This window comes from Mustela putorius, unplaced genomic scaffold, assembly GCF_011764305.1.
Source record: "Mustela putorius furo isolate JIRA1106 unplaced genomic scaffold, ASM1176430v1.1 tig00000275_pilon_pilon_pilon, whole genome shotgun sequence".
NCBI lineage: Eukaryota > Metazoa > Chordata > Mammalia > Carnivora > Mustelidae > Mustela > Mustela putorius.
This window is the reverse complement of record NW_025421341.1, coordinates 32,444,604-32,459,956: the sequence shown is the minus strand read 5'-3', so window position 1 is coordinate 32,459,956 and position 15,353 is coordinate 32,444,604. Positions and strand designations below refer to the sequence as shown.

Here is a 15,353-nt window from a genome sequence, read left to right as displayed (position 1 = left end):
TATTTTACTATTTAAGCAATATCTTTTCATTTCAAAATTTGAACATGTTTAATACTTTCCTTGTACACACATACACTTAAAAACACAAGTAATAACATAAATATCACCTATATTCCAATGACCATATATAAGCCACTGCATATATTTTTATTGATGACCATCTATTGATTTTTCCATATATGCATATCTGTGTCTCTCTCTCTATAGACTACTACATATAAATAAGAATTTACAAATATCTAAAAATACATTTGTACAAATATATATGTTTTTGGTTTTTAACCATGTGCACAGGTGCATGCCCACGTACACATACAGGCTGTTTTTTGCATTTGGCTTTCTCTGGAACATCTTACCAAATTAATACAAATTTCTTGACCCAGCAGAGAAGCCACATATGGAGGATGGCACTGTCTCCTGGGATTATTTAGCTCTGGGTGATTCCGTGTTGAGCACTAAGCCATTTTGTGCAAGCCACTAAGTTTTCAGGCCTCCTTCTTTATAGCGTATTAGCTTATGTCCTCGTGGTGCAGCCGCTAGGAAAGGGTCAGGGCCCAAGCAGGGAGATAAGAAGCAAGGCCTTACACTGAAGTGCTTACCTTTTTGATTTACTCTTCCCTGATATCTCCTTTTAATCCTTGTCCAAGCATGTCCTTTCTTTTTTCCTTCAAACAAAAGAGAATAGCGTTAATCATTCAGAGCTGTAAATATAATTCTCAAAACCACAGATGTTAGTAGTTTCAAGTACTTTTTAAGGCCACAAGAAGAGGATGAAATTCTTAAATACCAGCACAGCTGTGTGAGGCTGACTACGGAGTTATGCTTTACTCCACACAGAGTTGGGAGACTACAGGAGACGACCTTCCTTTGAAAATTAAAAACCAAAACCAAAAAACACTAAAATTGGAAAATAAACAGGAGTTTATTTGGGTGTCTTAGCCTGAATGACCACCTTTGGGGACATATGTCAATGTTTCCTCTTCAAGTGTCAAATGTGTCATGAGGAGGCACATTCTTCATAGCTGGATAGCGTCATGGATAATATGCCATGTTGGAAGTTGGGAGATGTTCTCAGCTTTGAAGTGGAGACTTAAACAATCTCTGTACTTGTAGTTGTGACACAAATCCTCCCACTTCTGTGCCATCTAGTCCTGGAGGACTTAAAGAAACCATAGCAGGTTATGTGTTGTGCAGCATATGAACACATAGGAGTGTGAGTAGACCACTGACACTGGGTAAATAGAGATCTTATCTTGTCACCATTGTGAAATAAAAATAGCCAGCTACTAGATTTTTACTGCCAAGAGTGAATACCCAATCCATGGAGGGAGGCCTTGTGACTCCCCCTTGAGATTCCCATTCTATTCAGAGGTAGATCTACTCAGACTCTAGGACTTACAAGGCAGGAAGGGCCTATAAATAAAAAGCCTTGCTCATCAAATGAAAATGATATGTGCAAGAATTCTGGGATTTTTCCCTGTTGGTACCATGGCTTTCCAAGACCCTGCCCAGGCCTGTGTAGGGGTTATGACTATGTGTCAAGGTCGTGATAGACCTGTTTGTCTCTCAGTGGGGAGAGCCACATCACAAGGGACTTTGTTCCTGACTGCTCCAGGACACTGATCAGGCCTTGACCTCCTCTGGGAGCTATCGGGGGTGCCTCAACATCATCCACATTTCAGCTCACAGACCAGCTGACTCTGGCCACACCACTGTGGCCCTAGAAACTCATATGTGTCGGAAGCATGGCCTGCACCATTAGTAGTCCGACAATGGTGCCCTTTATCAAAAAGCTCCTTCCAATACTCTGATTGTCTGACTCTATGTCCCTCATCTCTTCCTGGACACCCACCTCTGGAAGGCTCCTTGGTCAGTGAAGGCAGCTGTCCCCAGAAAGGGATTAGTTCCTTCCTGCGCCATGATCAGGATAAAAGTGGTGGGGGATTAGTGGTGTTAGAACAATTCTGAAAATTTAGGATTCTGTTCTGCCTGCTCTTGGAGATGATGCCTCATTCTTTCTCCTATCAGTTTGGAGGACAGAGCCTTCAGAGAGCCTAGGGGATTCAGATTTAATTCTGATCTGATTACATTTTATGAAAATGCCCTTGTCCCACTTGTATCTGACCTTCAGGATAAAAGTCAGAATGGGAATAGGAGATCGTAAGGAAAGGAGATGAAGTTACAGCCACCAAAACAGTACACACAGATTTTGTGGCAGAAAAGGAAGAGCAAAAATCCAGACACCTGTAGAGCCTAACAGGTATGGTGGAAGGGGAAGCATTAATGATATCTGTCTTGCAGAACTGCCTGAATCCTACCTCCAGAGAGAAACTACCCCAGTACATATCTCTTACCACAGACATGATGAATCTACCTTTCTGCATCAGACAAGAAAACAAAGATTGGCCCCAGCATCTACACATCCCATGCAAGATTCCTCTAGACATCATTCCTACCCCTACTCTCAGTCACTTGGGATGGTGGGCAGTTAGGGAAGGCTGGTGCCACTTGGTTTGTGTCATGGATAGAAAGGACAGATTGGGATGGACTATCCTCAGGAAGTGTCCCCCCCAACTGAACCCCACCCCCAAATCAGGGACTAGATGCAATGAATGAAACTGGGAACTCCAAGGTTCATAGCCCGCCAAAGGCCCACGTTGGAGGTACCATCCATCTTCCTCTGGTTGATGTATGTTCCATTAGGGAACCTCAGCAACTATAAATGCTTCCCTTTCAGAGCCACCATGTGTGCCCCTGGAATTGCACTTCTTGTGTGGAAATGCACTTCACTTGACCCCTTATGCAAACATGGTAAATTATACTTTAGGGTTGTCATTAGAGACCTAAATCATTTATACTTTATAAAATTTGTTAAATACTGTAGGAAACAAATTGAGTGGATTTGGTCTTAGCCTACACTGGCCAAATTAATCAAAATGGCTGATGGAGTGGTGTCTTCATGGGTAAATTTACCAGGATCTGCTGTGTTTGGTATATTTGTGGGAAGGCAATTTTCCATGGCATTTCCACATGCCTCAAAATATCTTTTTGGCAAAGGTGTTTGAGTAACAAATAACCTTGGAAGCCAAAGATAATGTAACACTCTAGGTCAGAGAGCAGCTTTGTTTACTGACCTGTATAAAATAGAAAACTCCCTCCTCCCCCCAGAGGAGATTTGTTCAAGCTCCAGCTAATAATATAATGTTTCCTTCAAGGATAAGGTTTGAGCAGGTGTGCCAGCAGCTTCCTCCTAAGACCGAGGTTTCTGAAGTGTGGTATTCCTCAACTTGAGCACAGCCTGTCTGTGCTGCCTCACCCCCAACATGGGTTTTCAGGGAGAAGAACTAATGTACCTATCCTATATCCCAGACATTTCATTCCTAGGTATTTATACAAGGGATCTGAAGGCATGAAGCCACAGAAAGTCTTCTACAAGAATGTTAAAGTTCACTGCAGCTTTTTCATATTAATGAAAAACAGGAAACACTTGCAGTATGTGTCAATAGGAGAACATATATACAAAATTTGGTATACTTATATACTGGGTGATACTTTGCAAAGAAAACGAACAAAATGTTGATATATCCAACAATGTGAATAAATCTGAAAAATATGCTGAGTTAAAAAAACCTTACAGCAAATGAGAACATGCTCCAAAACCTCGCTTATTTAAGGTTTTAATACAAGCCAAACCAACCTGCTGAGAAAACTTAGAAAAGTGGCTCTCTCTTATGAGTGATGGATAAGTCTATACCAAAGGACATAAAGGTTCTTTGCAGGGGGATGGTCATGTTTTGTATCTAGATAAGGATTTGGATTATACAGGGGGAATGCATTTATCAGAATTCATCAGATGATTCACTTCATATTTGTGCATTTCATTATAATGGTTATCTTAAAAGAAAAAGAAAAGAACTGAAAACAAATAATGAATTCTAGTTAACGATATGCAGGTTGAAGTATTTGGGGGGAAATACAGTACTGGTATCTGCAATTGAAGATGAGTTAGTGAAGAGAAGGAACAAATGGATAGATAGATGGAAACATGACAAAGTAAGAATAGTATAATGCTAATTATGAATCTACATAAAGTATCTTGGTGTTTACACAAAATTCTCCCAAGTTCTCTGTCCCTAAACTTTCCATGATTCAATAATGGCAAAAAGAGCTTTGGAAAGAAAAGAAAGATTATTTACCAACCAATGACACTTAGAATAAAAGAAGAATTTTCACCCACCACACAATAATTTGATAAGATGGCCCATTAATCACCTTACTGTACTGAGGAGAAATAAATGTCAACTTGAAATTTTTAATCTTGCTAAAAAAGTTCAATCAAGGCAAATTTGCAAATATAACACTTAGAGAGTCTGCCACTTAGAGATCACTCACTAAAAGAACCAATAGAGTTAAGTCAGCTGAACAAAAGTCAAACCAAAAAACAAGAAGAAGAAAGAAAGAAAAGAAAAGAGCTCTTTCCCATCCTGGAAGATGGCGGGTGACAAAGCTGAGACACCAGAAACAAGGAAGAAGGAACTGGAAGCCAAGAAGGCTGATGCTGTAGCAAGGTTAAGAAGGGGAACCTCAAGGCTAAAGCACCAAAGAAGGGGAAGGCCGACTGTTGCAGAAACCCCATCCTTGTCAGAGGAAATGGCAGGTATTCCTGATTGGCTCTGCATTCCAGAAAGGCCAAATACAAGAAAAAGTAATCAACAGCTAAATCCAGGGTTGTAAAGGAAAAGTTTCTTGCTACTGTCACAAAACAAGAATGGCGGTAAAAAATACCTACAAAATATATAGGTATTATCCTACTGAAGATGTACCTCGAAAGCTGTTAAGCCACGACAGAAAACCTTTCAGTCAGCATGAGAAAACCGCAAGCTAGCATCACTCCTGGGACCATTGTCATCCTCACTGGGTATCACAGAGACAAGAGGGTGGTTTTCCTGAAACCAATGAGCAGTGGCTTGCTACTTGTGACCAGACCTCTCGCCCTCAGTCGAGTTCCTCTGGTAGAACACATCAGAAATTTGTCATTGCTGTCTCCACCAAAATTGGTATCAGCATTATGATAATCCCAAAACACGTCACTGAAGCTTACTTCAAGAAGAAGCTGTATAAACCCAGACACCAGGAAGGTGAGCTCTTTGACAGAGAGTAGAAGAAATATGAGACTACAGAGCAGCACAAGGGCAATCAGCAAACTACGGTCTCACAAATTCTGCCAAAAACCAAAACTGTTCCGCAGCTTTAGACTACCCACACTCAGTGTTTTCTCTCACAAATGGAATTTATCCTTACAAATTGGTGGTATTAAATTTCTTACAAAGAACCTAATTAAGTAACTGATCATTTAAAAAGTCAAAGAAACAAGAGTGAGCATATAAAATTTTTTAAAAATTTAAATTAAGGAAATATCAACTGCAAAAAAATGGTAATAGTTTCAACATTTGTGATGAAAGAAAATAAAAAATAAAATGATACAATATTACACAACAATAGCTTCCTGGTGATCAAATGCCAAATATATAGTGAATCCCCATGTTCAGACCTTTGACATCATCTAGGATTGAGGCACGCTAAAGAGATGCCAGAAATCTCATCTCAAATTTCCAAAATAGCAGAGGAAAAGAACGGAATATAGAATTCAATCTCAATCCATCAGAAAGCAGGGAATGAACATAAAAACACAGGAAAAGAATGGTCAACAGTAATATAGAAGATATAAATCCACATATATCAGGAATCCATGAAAAATGCAAAGTGAACTGAACTATTAAAAGATTAGGATTATCAGAGAAGATTATTTTAAAAACTAAGTGTTACTATAGGAAACATAAAACACGGCTGTACAAGAGGCCTTAATGAAAAGGGAATTTTAAAAATTCAAAGATAAAACATTAAAAGTTAAAACAACAATTTTAGCTTTCCAAGAAAGAGAATTTAAGGTAAAAGAATATTTAGAAGGATAAGGAATAAGATTGTGTGATTGAAAAAATCCACCAAGTCATAGCAATCATGAATTGCCTAAAAGTACTTAAAGTAAACAACAGAATAAGGAGGAATTGGCAAATACACAATCATGTGGGAAAACTGAACACATCTTTGTGCAAACGCAATACAGCTTAATTTAGAAGATTTAGAACAAAGTTGTTCTTGACAAAGAAGATGTATATGGGGAAAAGCTAGAGCCCAATATACAGTATTTTAAAGTGGCATAGGTCATTTACAAATATTGACCATACATTAGTGTGCAAAGGAACTTTCAACAAATTTTAAAGAACTGATGAGGTCAGTTGTTCAGACTGTGTTCCAGATGGGCATCTTCCATTCCTATTTAAGAGAATACCTGCATTATTAGAGATGTCAATGTGTCTGTACAATACCCTAGTTTATAATGTCCCTTTCAAGCTCCCATGGCCACCAGCTTAAGATCTGATCAGTAAAGTAAAAGCAGGATATTGTTGCGGGAAGAAGAGAACTCTAGGAAAGCTTCTCAGAGAAGAGATAGACCTCTACGGGAAGGTGTATTTTGCTCTTCACCCTTTCTCCCTCTGTTGGCCTAATACATAGACACACGGCTGGAGCTCAGGAGGCACTTTGGACAATGACATGATTTTTTTTTTAAAGATTTATTTATTTATTTAATTGAGAGATAGAGAGTTTATGAGCTGGAGGAGGGGCAAAGGGAGAGAGACAAGCGGACTCCCCACTGAGCAGGAAGCCCAGTGTGGGGTTGGGGTTCAATCCCGAGATTCTGGGATCTTGACCTAGGCTGTAGGCAGACGCTTAACTGACTGAGCTACCCAGGCACCCTAGGACACCCTAGGACAATGACATGATCTGGAACTGAAAATCAGAAGAAGCTCCAAAGTGAAGGGCCCAAAGTAGCCAATACAAATTAGAAAAAGAAAAACAAAATGGGAGGTCTTACACTAATAGATTGCAGCACTTACTATAAAGCTATAGTAATTAAGATGGTATAGTATTGGCATAAAGATAGACATATAGATAAATAGAAAAGAATGTCCAAAGTTACACCCAAACACGTATGGGCAACTGACTTACAACAAGGATGTCAAGGTAATTAACTTATTAATTCAATGCACAAATGATCTGGGACAACTGGGTATCTGAATGTCAGAAGGAAGGAAGAAAGGAAGGGAGGGAATTCTTGAAGTTCTTGAAGAAAATTTTCTTCAAGAAAGACTATATTTTCTTCAAGAAAAAGTTCTTGAAGAAAATATAGTATCTTGAGTAAAGATTTCTTAAATAGAACTGAAAAGTTGCAAATTATAAAAAATGCTGTTACAATTCAAAATAAATTTTGCTCTTTGACACTGCTAAGAAAATGAACAGAGAAGCTACAGATTATACAGTACATAACCAACAAAGGACTTCTATCCAGAATATATTAACTTTAAAACTAGAAAATAGACAACGCAAATAAACATGGATAAAATATTTGAATAGACAATTCACTAAATGAGATCTATGGGTGACAACTAAATACATAAAAAGATGGTTCAGCACCATTACTCATTAAGAAAATGCAAATTAAAACTATGAATTACCATTACACACCTATGAGGATGGCTAAAATTAAGATTAGCAATACAGAGTGTTAGTAAACATATGGAGTAATGGGGACTTTCTACATTGCTGGTGGGAATATAAAAAGATACAACATAAAACATACTTTGGCAGATCCTTAAAATGTTGAATATGTACTTATGTTCATATGACCCAGTAGTATCACTCCTACATATTTACCTAAGAAAAATTAGATCATATGTCCACCCAAAGATTTGTATGCACACGTTCCTAGAAGTGTTATTTGCAATAGCCAAAAACTAGAAACAACTCAATGTCTATCAACAGGTGAGTAGATCCTTGGAATATCCATATAAAGAAATACTTCTCAACAGTAAAAATGGAGTGACTAATGATGCACATACCAGCATGGGTGTGTCTCAAAAGCTTTATGCTAAATGAAAGGACCATGAGGGGCACCTGGGTGGTTCATTTGGTTGAGCCACTGCCATAAGCTCACTCAGGTCATGGTCCTGGAGCCTTGGGACAGAGTCTCATATCAGGCTTCCCCTACTCTGTGAGGGGCCTGCTTCTCCCTCTCCCTCTGCCTGCCACTCCCCCTGCTTGTGCTCTCTCTCTCTTTGTGTCAAATAAGTAAATAAAATCTTTTAAAAAGGGGGACCACATGTTGAAAAACTGTGTACTGTATGAAGTCATTTATATGACATTCCAGAAAAGATAAAACTATAGTGATAAAAACAGATCAGCTGTTGTCAAGAGCCAGAGGGTAGGAAAAGGGGTACAGGTTCACTGGATGATGGAGATGTTACATGTGATGACTGCAGCATTACATGACAACACATTTGTTAAAACTCATCTAGTCATCCCTTAACAGAGATGACTGCTAGTGTATGAAATTATATCTCAATAAAGCTCATAAGGAAAGTAAAAATGTGCAAGATCTACAGAAAGAAAACTAAAACTTCGAAGAACATAAAAGGTGATCTGGAAAAAATGTGTGGTTCATTCTCCTTCAATTCTACCCAAACTAATCTGCAATTTCAATGTATTTTCACAGAATTGGGGAGGTATTGGGGGAAAATCTTGACTGATTCTAAAACTCATCACAATAAGCAAGCCAGGATTACTGAACTCTTATTTCCTTTGCCTTTGGAGACGTATCTTGAAGGAAGTTATTGTGGCTGATGTCAAAGAGGTTATTGCCTAAGTTCTCCTCTAGGATTTTGACAGATACCTGCCTCACATTAGGTTCTTTTATCTGTTTCAAGTTTATCTTTCTGTATGGTGTAAGAGAATGGTCGAGTTTCATTCTTCTACACATAGCTGTCCAATTTGCCCAGCACCATCTATTGAAGAGACTGTCTTCTTTCCACTGTATATTTTTTCCTGCTTTGTCAAAGATTATTTGACCATAGAGTTGCAGGTCTATATCTAGGCTCTCTACTCTGTTCCACTGGCCTATGTCTGTTTTTGTGCCAATACCATGTTATCTTGGATCACAGCTTTGTAGTAAAACTCGAAATCAGGCAACATAATATCCCCAGTTTTGTTTTTCTTTTTCAACTTTTCCTTAGCAATTTGGGGTCTCTTCTGGTTCCATACAAATTTTAGGATTATTTGCTCCAGCTCTTTGAAAAACACCGATGGAATTTTGATCGGGAAGGCACTGAAAGTATAGATTGCTATAGGCAGTATAGACATTTTAACAATGTTTATTCTTCCTATCCATGAGCATAGAATGTTCTTCCATCTTTTTGTGCCCTCTCCAATTTCTTTCATGAGGGTTCTGTAGTTCCTCGAGTACAGATCCTTTACCTTTTGGTTATGTTTATTCCCAGGTATCTTGTGGTCCTTGATGCTGTAGTAAATGGAATTGGTTCTCTAATTTCTCTTTTTATATTTTCATTGTTAGTGTATAAGAGAGCAACTGATTTCTGTACATAGATTTTGTATCCTGCCACATTACTGAATTGATGAGTTCTAGTAGTTTGGGGGTGGAGTCTTTTGGGTTTTCCATATAAAGTATCATGTTATCTGCGAAGAGAAAGAATTTGACTTCTTCTTTGCCGATTTGAATACCTTTTATTTCTTTTTGTTTTCTGATTGCTGTTGCTAGAGTTTCTAGTACTATGTTGAACAACAGTGGTGAAAAATTTTGAAATCTCTTTTCTGATGTTCCTCCCTGCATTGTTTACTTTTTTCCTTGCAAAAGAAACTATAAAGAGTAGAAATAGCAAAATATACTTGAGAGCTTTGTAATTAAACCAATTGCTATGCATTAGAAATAAACAAACCAGTGTTTCAGAGTAGAAATAAACAAACCAGTGTTTCAGAGTGCAGGCACAGATCCAAGAATATAAGGAAAGGCACATAAAAAGGACATTTCAAGTCATAAAGAAAAAACATTGGGGTTATTTCTTGAAATTAGTGTCTCACATCATGCACAAAAAATGTGAAATATAGGTATAAACATTAAAAAGTATTAAGTACTTCTGATATTCTGAAAGCAAATACAAATATTTTTTAAAATTTTGAGGTGGGAAATATCTCCATAAATTTTAAGTATAGGCTAGAAACCATAAAAGAAAAGCCTGACAGATTTTACTACATAAAATTTTCCAGCTTCCTTAAGACAAAAGATAATACCAACCAAAAAGAATAACATCAAACAACGCAAAATAACAACATATAACAGCAAAATGTAGTATATATATTATTAGTTCTATGCTTGTTCAGCATGGTTAAAAAAAAAAAAAAGCCAGCAGGATTGTATCACCAGCAAGACACATGCACCAAGCATTTTTTGGAGGAAATCAAATGACCAATAATAACTGGAAAATGTTCAACCACAACAAAAATGAAAACAATGCAAATTAAAACAGGAATGAATGGTAAACTTTTACAGGTAAAATGTTAAATGTTTGTAAAGTTTTGTGCAAGAAATACTGCTCTAAAGTAAAGAAAATCTAACTGTATGAATAGATTTATTCAGATTTATGATAAAATTCTAAATGTGTTAATATATGCCTAGAAAAAAATCTGGAAAGATATATGTTAAAGTTTACAAAGATCATATATTTTATTTTTTAATATTTAAAGATTAATTTATTTATTATTTGAGAGAGCATATGAACACACATGCACATGGTGGGGAGGGGCAAAGGGAGAGGGAGAAAGAAACCCAAACAGACTCCAAGTTAAGTGTGGAGCCTGACCCCAGGTTCGATCCTATGACCCTGAGATCACCACCCAAGCCAAAACCAAGAGCCCGATGCTCAACCAACTGCACCATCCAGAAACCCAACAAAGATCATATATTAATAAATAAGTAAATAAATAAATATGTGAGCATTTTGAAAAAAAATGTAAATTGCTATTTTAAAAGATGTGATCTAACCACATTCCTTTTTTCATTTTTTGGTCTTATGAAAAGTGTTAGTTCTCTATTGCTTCTGTAATAAATTGCCATATGCTTCATGGCTTAAAAGAATACAAACTTATTATCTTACAGTTCTGAATGGCAGAAATCTGACACAAATCTCATAGGGCTAAAACCAAGGTATCTACAGGGCTTTGTTCCTCACTGGAGGCTACAGGATTTGAAGGACCCAGGTGACTAGATTGCGGCCACCTACACAATCCAGGACAGTCTCCCCATCTCAAGATCCTTAGTTTAATCACACCCTCAAAGTCTCTTACCATGTGAAGTAATCAGTTACAGGTTCCAGAGATTAGGACTTGGATGTCCCTGCTTCTGTTGATAGAAGATCCTTAGGGATCATAGCACTCCCATGTATGTCACGGGGATCTCCTCCATTAGACAGACCCTTCCACAGATCTTTCCTATACAATCATGTATCTATTGTTTTACTTCTGTGGACATGGCTGAGGGGATCTGTGAGTCACATACTTAATCCCTTCAAAGAACCTCTTCCTCGTTGACTGAATACACTGACTGTTCACTACTTCTGGCGCATTAGCAGAAAGTTGTAAGGCCATACTCTTGGTTATCACTACAGACCACACTTTTCCTGACAGTGAAGCTCCAAATTTTAGCACCTTTTGCAGCTTGGAAAGGCTGAGACCTTTTCAAATCATCAAATCCTGAACCATGAGAGACTATGGACTCTGAAAAACAATCTGAGGAGGGGCACCTGGGTGGCTCAGTGGGTTAAGCTGCTGCCTTTGGCTCAGGTCATGATCTCAGGGTCCTGGGATCGAGTCCTGCATCGGGCTCTCTGCTCAGCAGGGAGCCTGCTTCCTCCTCTCTCTCTCTGCCTGCCTCTCTGTCTACTGTGATCTCTCTCTGTCAAATAAATAAATAAAATCTTTAAAAAAAAACCAACAATCTGAGGGTTTTGAAGGGGCGGAGGGGTGGGAGGTTGGGGGAACCAGGTGGTGGGTTATTAGAGAGGACACGGATTGCATGGAGCACTGGGTGTGGTGCAAAAACAATGAATACTGTTTCGCTGAAAAGTAATAAAAAATTTTTAAAAAATCCTGACTCCTTTTGCTAAGCAGTTCTTCCTTCAATTTACCTCTTTCCCCTTGCATTTTGCTATAAGCAGCAAAGTGGAAACCAGTGGCACCTTTATCACTTTGCTTAGAAACCTCCTTAGCTATATATCCATAAAATTTGGCCTTCCACACTATCAGCAGGACAGAATTTTGCTAAGCTTTTGGCCACTGCATACTAAGGCTTCCCCTTTCTCTAGTTTCTAAAAACATGTTCCTTATCTCCTTCAAAGTGTCACCAGTGACACTTTGAACTTCCATATTTCTACCAAGTCCTCATGATGATTTGGATATCCTCTAAGACAAAATAGGTTTTCTCTACCATGTTCTGCACTTCCAAGCTTTCTCTAGCAGAGTCTGCAGCCCCATATTTCTAACAAACTGCTTAAGGCAATCTAGACATTTTCTATCATTCCACTTAAGATTCTTCCCTTTGCCCACTGTCCAATTCCAAAAAACATTTCTACATTTTTAGGAATGCATTACAATTGCACTCCACCTCCAATAACCAAAGTCTGTATTATTCTTCTACTGCTGCCATAACATGACTACAAATTTAGTGACTTACAACATAAATCTATTATCTCACAGTTATGTTGATTAGAAGTCTGACAAGGGTCTCTCTGGGCTAAAATAAAGATTCCAGTAAGCTTTCATTCCTTTCTGGAGGTTGTGCAGTAGAATACATATCTTTGACCCAGATTCCAGAGGTCATCCATATTCCTGGTTCTTTCCTTCCATCTTCCTCCTCCTCCAGCCAACAATATGATATCTCTGTGTGACTATCTTCCATGGCCACTCCCCCTCTCTCCACAGCTAGGAAGACCTATTCCATTATATTGGGTCTACTCAGATAATCCAGAACAATCTCCTCTTCCAAGGTCCCTAACTTGATTATATCTGTAAAATCTCTTTTGCCACATAAGATAATAGGTAATACAAATTCCAGAAATTAAGATATGGACATCTTTGGGCAGATAGCATATTATCATCACTTAATATTGTAAATAGTAATAATGCAATTCTAGCATTAAAAATCTCATTTTTAACATCAAAAGCAAGTAAAATCTTATGTACTCTTACTTCTCTTCCTCTTGAGTCTTCCCGAAGAAGAGGTGTTTTCAAGATCCACAGTATCTAGAGAATTGACAGGTGAGGGTGAGGAAACAGAACTCAAAAACAAAATTACACATTTTAGGATTACTCATACTGCAGAAGACTTGAATTTATAAGATGTTTGGGTTATTTCTCTCTCCCTTCTGAAGGGACTAAAAACCTACTGAGTTCAGAAGTAGCAGTCCAAGATGGGCCCCAGGTCTTCTTTTGTTTCTCAACAGTCCTTGGAAAAACACTGTGAAATACCTTTGTACTTCACTTTACTCAGGAACATTTGTCCAGGTATTAAGATTAAACAAAATCTTATGTGAAAATATTTACAGGAAATCACTAGATAAACCAGCAACATGCTAGAGGGCATCCATCAAAAATATATGCTGAGTTAAGGATAGTCTTTCCTCTTGACATCACTAGTGGCATCACTAGTGGCATCACTAATTATCTTTTGAGATTTTTTCTAAGGTTGTGACAAAAAGACACTGCTATGTACTAGCAGAAGTATGCTTGGCTTTCTTGGGCTCCACAGAAGATTGGGTGTGACAGGGATGGAAATCACTTTATAAATGCAAGTGTTCATTATTAGTAGACTAATGTAGTAAACATGATACTGCCATCTTTAAGTGTGTATTTCTACTACAACACTCATGTGTAATTGGCAGGGCCATCCTGTTAAACAAAAAACTTTCTTATGATCTCTTGCCTCTCTACTATTCCCAAAAGGGTCAGGTCAAACAAAACAGGGAACAGGATACTGGAATGGACTGGACCACCTGCCACTACCCAGCCCCTAGAGCCACTCCCCCCATACCATAACTCTCCGGTGGCCTTACCCCTCATGTCACATGTTTGGCTACTTTCAGGACCTTCTGGCACATCTTTTGAAAAGCACATAACACAGGAACACTTTTCATTTCCATCTGCTGGTAGCTCAGCTTCTGGGCCAAAATGTGATGTATGAAGACTTTAATTTACCTCAGGTACCCCCTTTTCTGTAGCCTTCTTGATCGCCCCTTCTCTGCTTCTTCCTCTGAAATCTTCCACTGACCATCCCCATCTCTGGCCTTTCCTTTAAGTCTCCCTTTTTCCTCCCTTGTCTTTTTCTCTTTATCAGCTCTGTTTCTGTTTTTCTTTCTTTTTTTTTATTTTTTATTTTTTATAAACATATATTTTTATCCCCAGGGGTACAGGTCTGTGAATCACCAGGTTTACACACTTCACAGCACTCACCAAAGCACATACCCTCCCCAATGTCCATAACCCCACCCCCCTTCTCCCAACCCCCCTCCTCCCAGCAACCCTCAGTTTGTTTTGTGAGATTAAGATGTTTCTGTTTTTCTTATTCTATAAGTCATAATTACCTTCTCCATCACAGAGTAGTAGTCTGGAACTAAGCTCTTCTGATTCTTCCTCTCTATTCATTTGGAGAGTTTCTAGTTTTCCAGATACTAAAGAGAAGCAAGAAAATTACAGTCCATGGATCCTGAAAGTGACCAGGGAAGAGCTTCTGGTGCTTTCATGTTGCACCATGATATCCTGAGCTAAAAGAAGACTACACCTGCTCCAATAATCACAACCTAGAGCTGCCAAAGGCATGCTTTTCCCATCTTTTATACCTCATTCTGCTTTCTTTTATTCCTACTTTTCTACCTGTAGCCTCAAGAATAAAGGAAAAAGATCTTATCCTTTCAGGAAAAAAACAGCTATTCTTTGAAAATAGTAAAAAGTAATTATGAGAACAGTTCTACTCATCCTAGTTGGTCCATCACTACTTACATCACTAACCACATTTAAAGCCAGCCAGTCAGTGACAACCTCACACTTCTGAAAATCAGCCCATCAGCAAGAGCCGCATTCCAGAAAGCCTGTTTTTATGACTAAACGATAACCTAGTTATAAACACTCCCCAGGTCTGAAAGTCTGCAGTTCCTGAACTACAAGCTTCCTAAAACTCTATCTAAAAGCAATTTCCTTTTAAAAAGAAACTATATTCTCTAAGTACCAGACCTCCTTCCACCATGCATCTTGCTTATGGCATGATGGTCTATTCCTCCAAAAATGGATTTCCCACCAAGCCATCTTGAAGACTCTTGTTTAGCAACACCATGTGGGATCTTTGAGCCAATAGACCCAATCCACTGTTTCTTGTGCCCGACTCAGATTGGGTGACT

The 15,353-nt window shown here is 38.4% G+C and overlaps 1 protein-coding gene and 1 pseudogene across 22 annotated transcripts in view; one reads left to right on the top strand and one right to left on the bottom strand.

The window, feature by feature from the left end:
* SP140 (SP140 nuclear body protein) overlaps positions 1–15,353 on the bottom strand; it is a 79,600-nt gene that overhangs the window by 17,236 nt on the left and 47,011 nt on the right. For 20 of the 22 annotated variants that reach the window (XM_045078851.1, XM_045078867.1, XM_045078866.1 and 17 more), the window contains 4 exons: positions 14,544–14,630; positions 14,016–14,120; positions 13,153–13,206; positions 600–665 (listed from right to left, as the gene is read on the bottom strand). In XM_045078851.1, coding sequence (XP_044934786.1) covers positions 600–665; positions 13,153–13,206; positions 14,016–14,120; positions 14,544–14,630 — 312 coding nt within the window. The remainder of the gene's footprint in view (positions 1–599; positions 666–13,152; positions 13,207–14,015; positions 14,121–14,543; positions 14,631–15,353) is intronic. The other 2 variants (XM_045078863.1, XM_045078871.1) reach the window with 2 other exon arrangements.
* Positions 3,798–5,337, top strand: LOC123391672 (annotated as a pseudogene).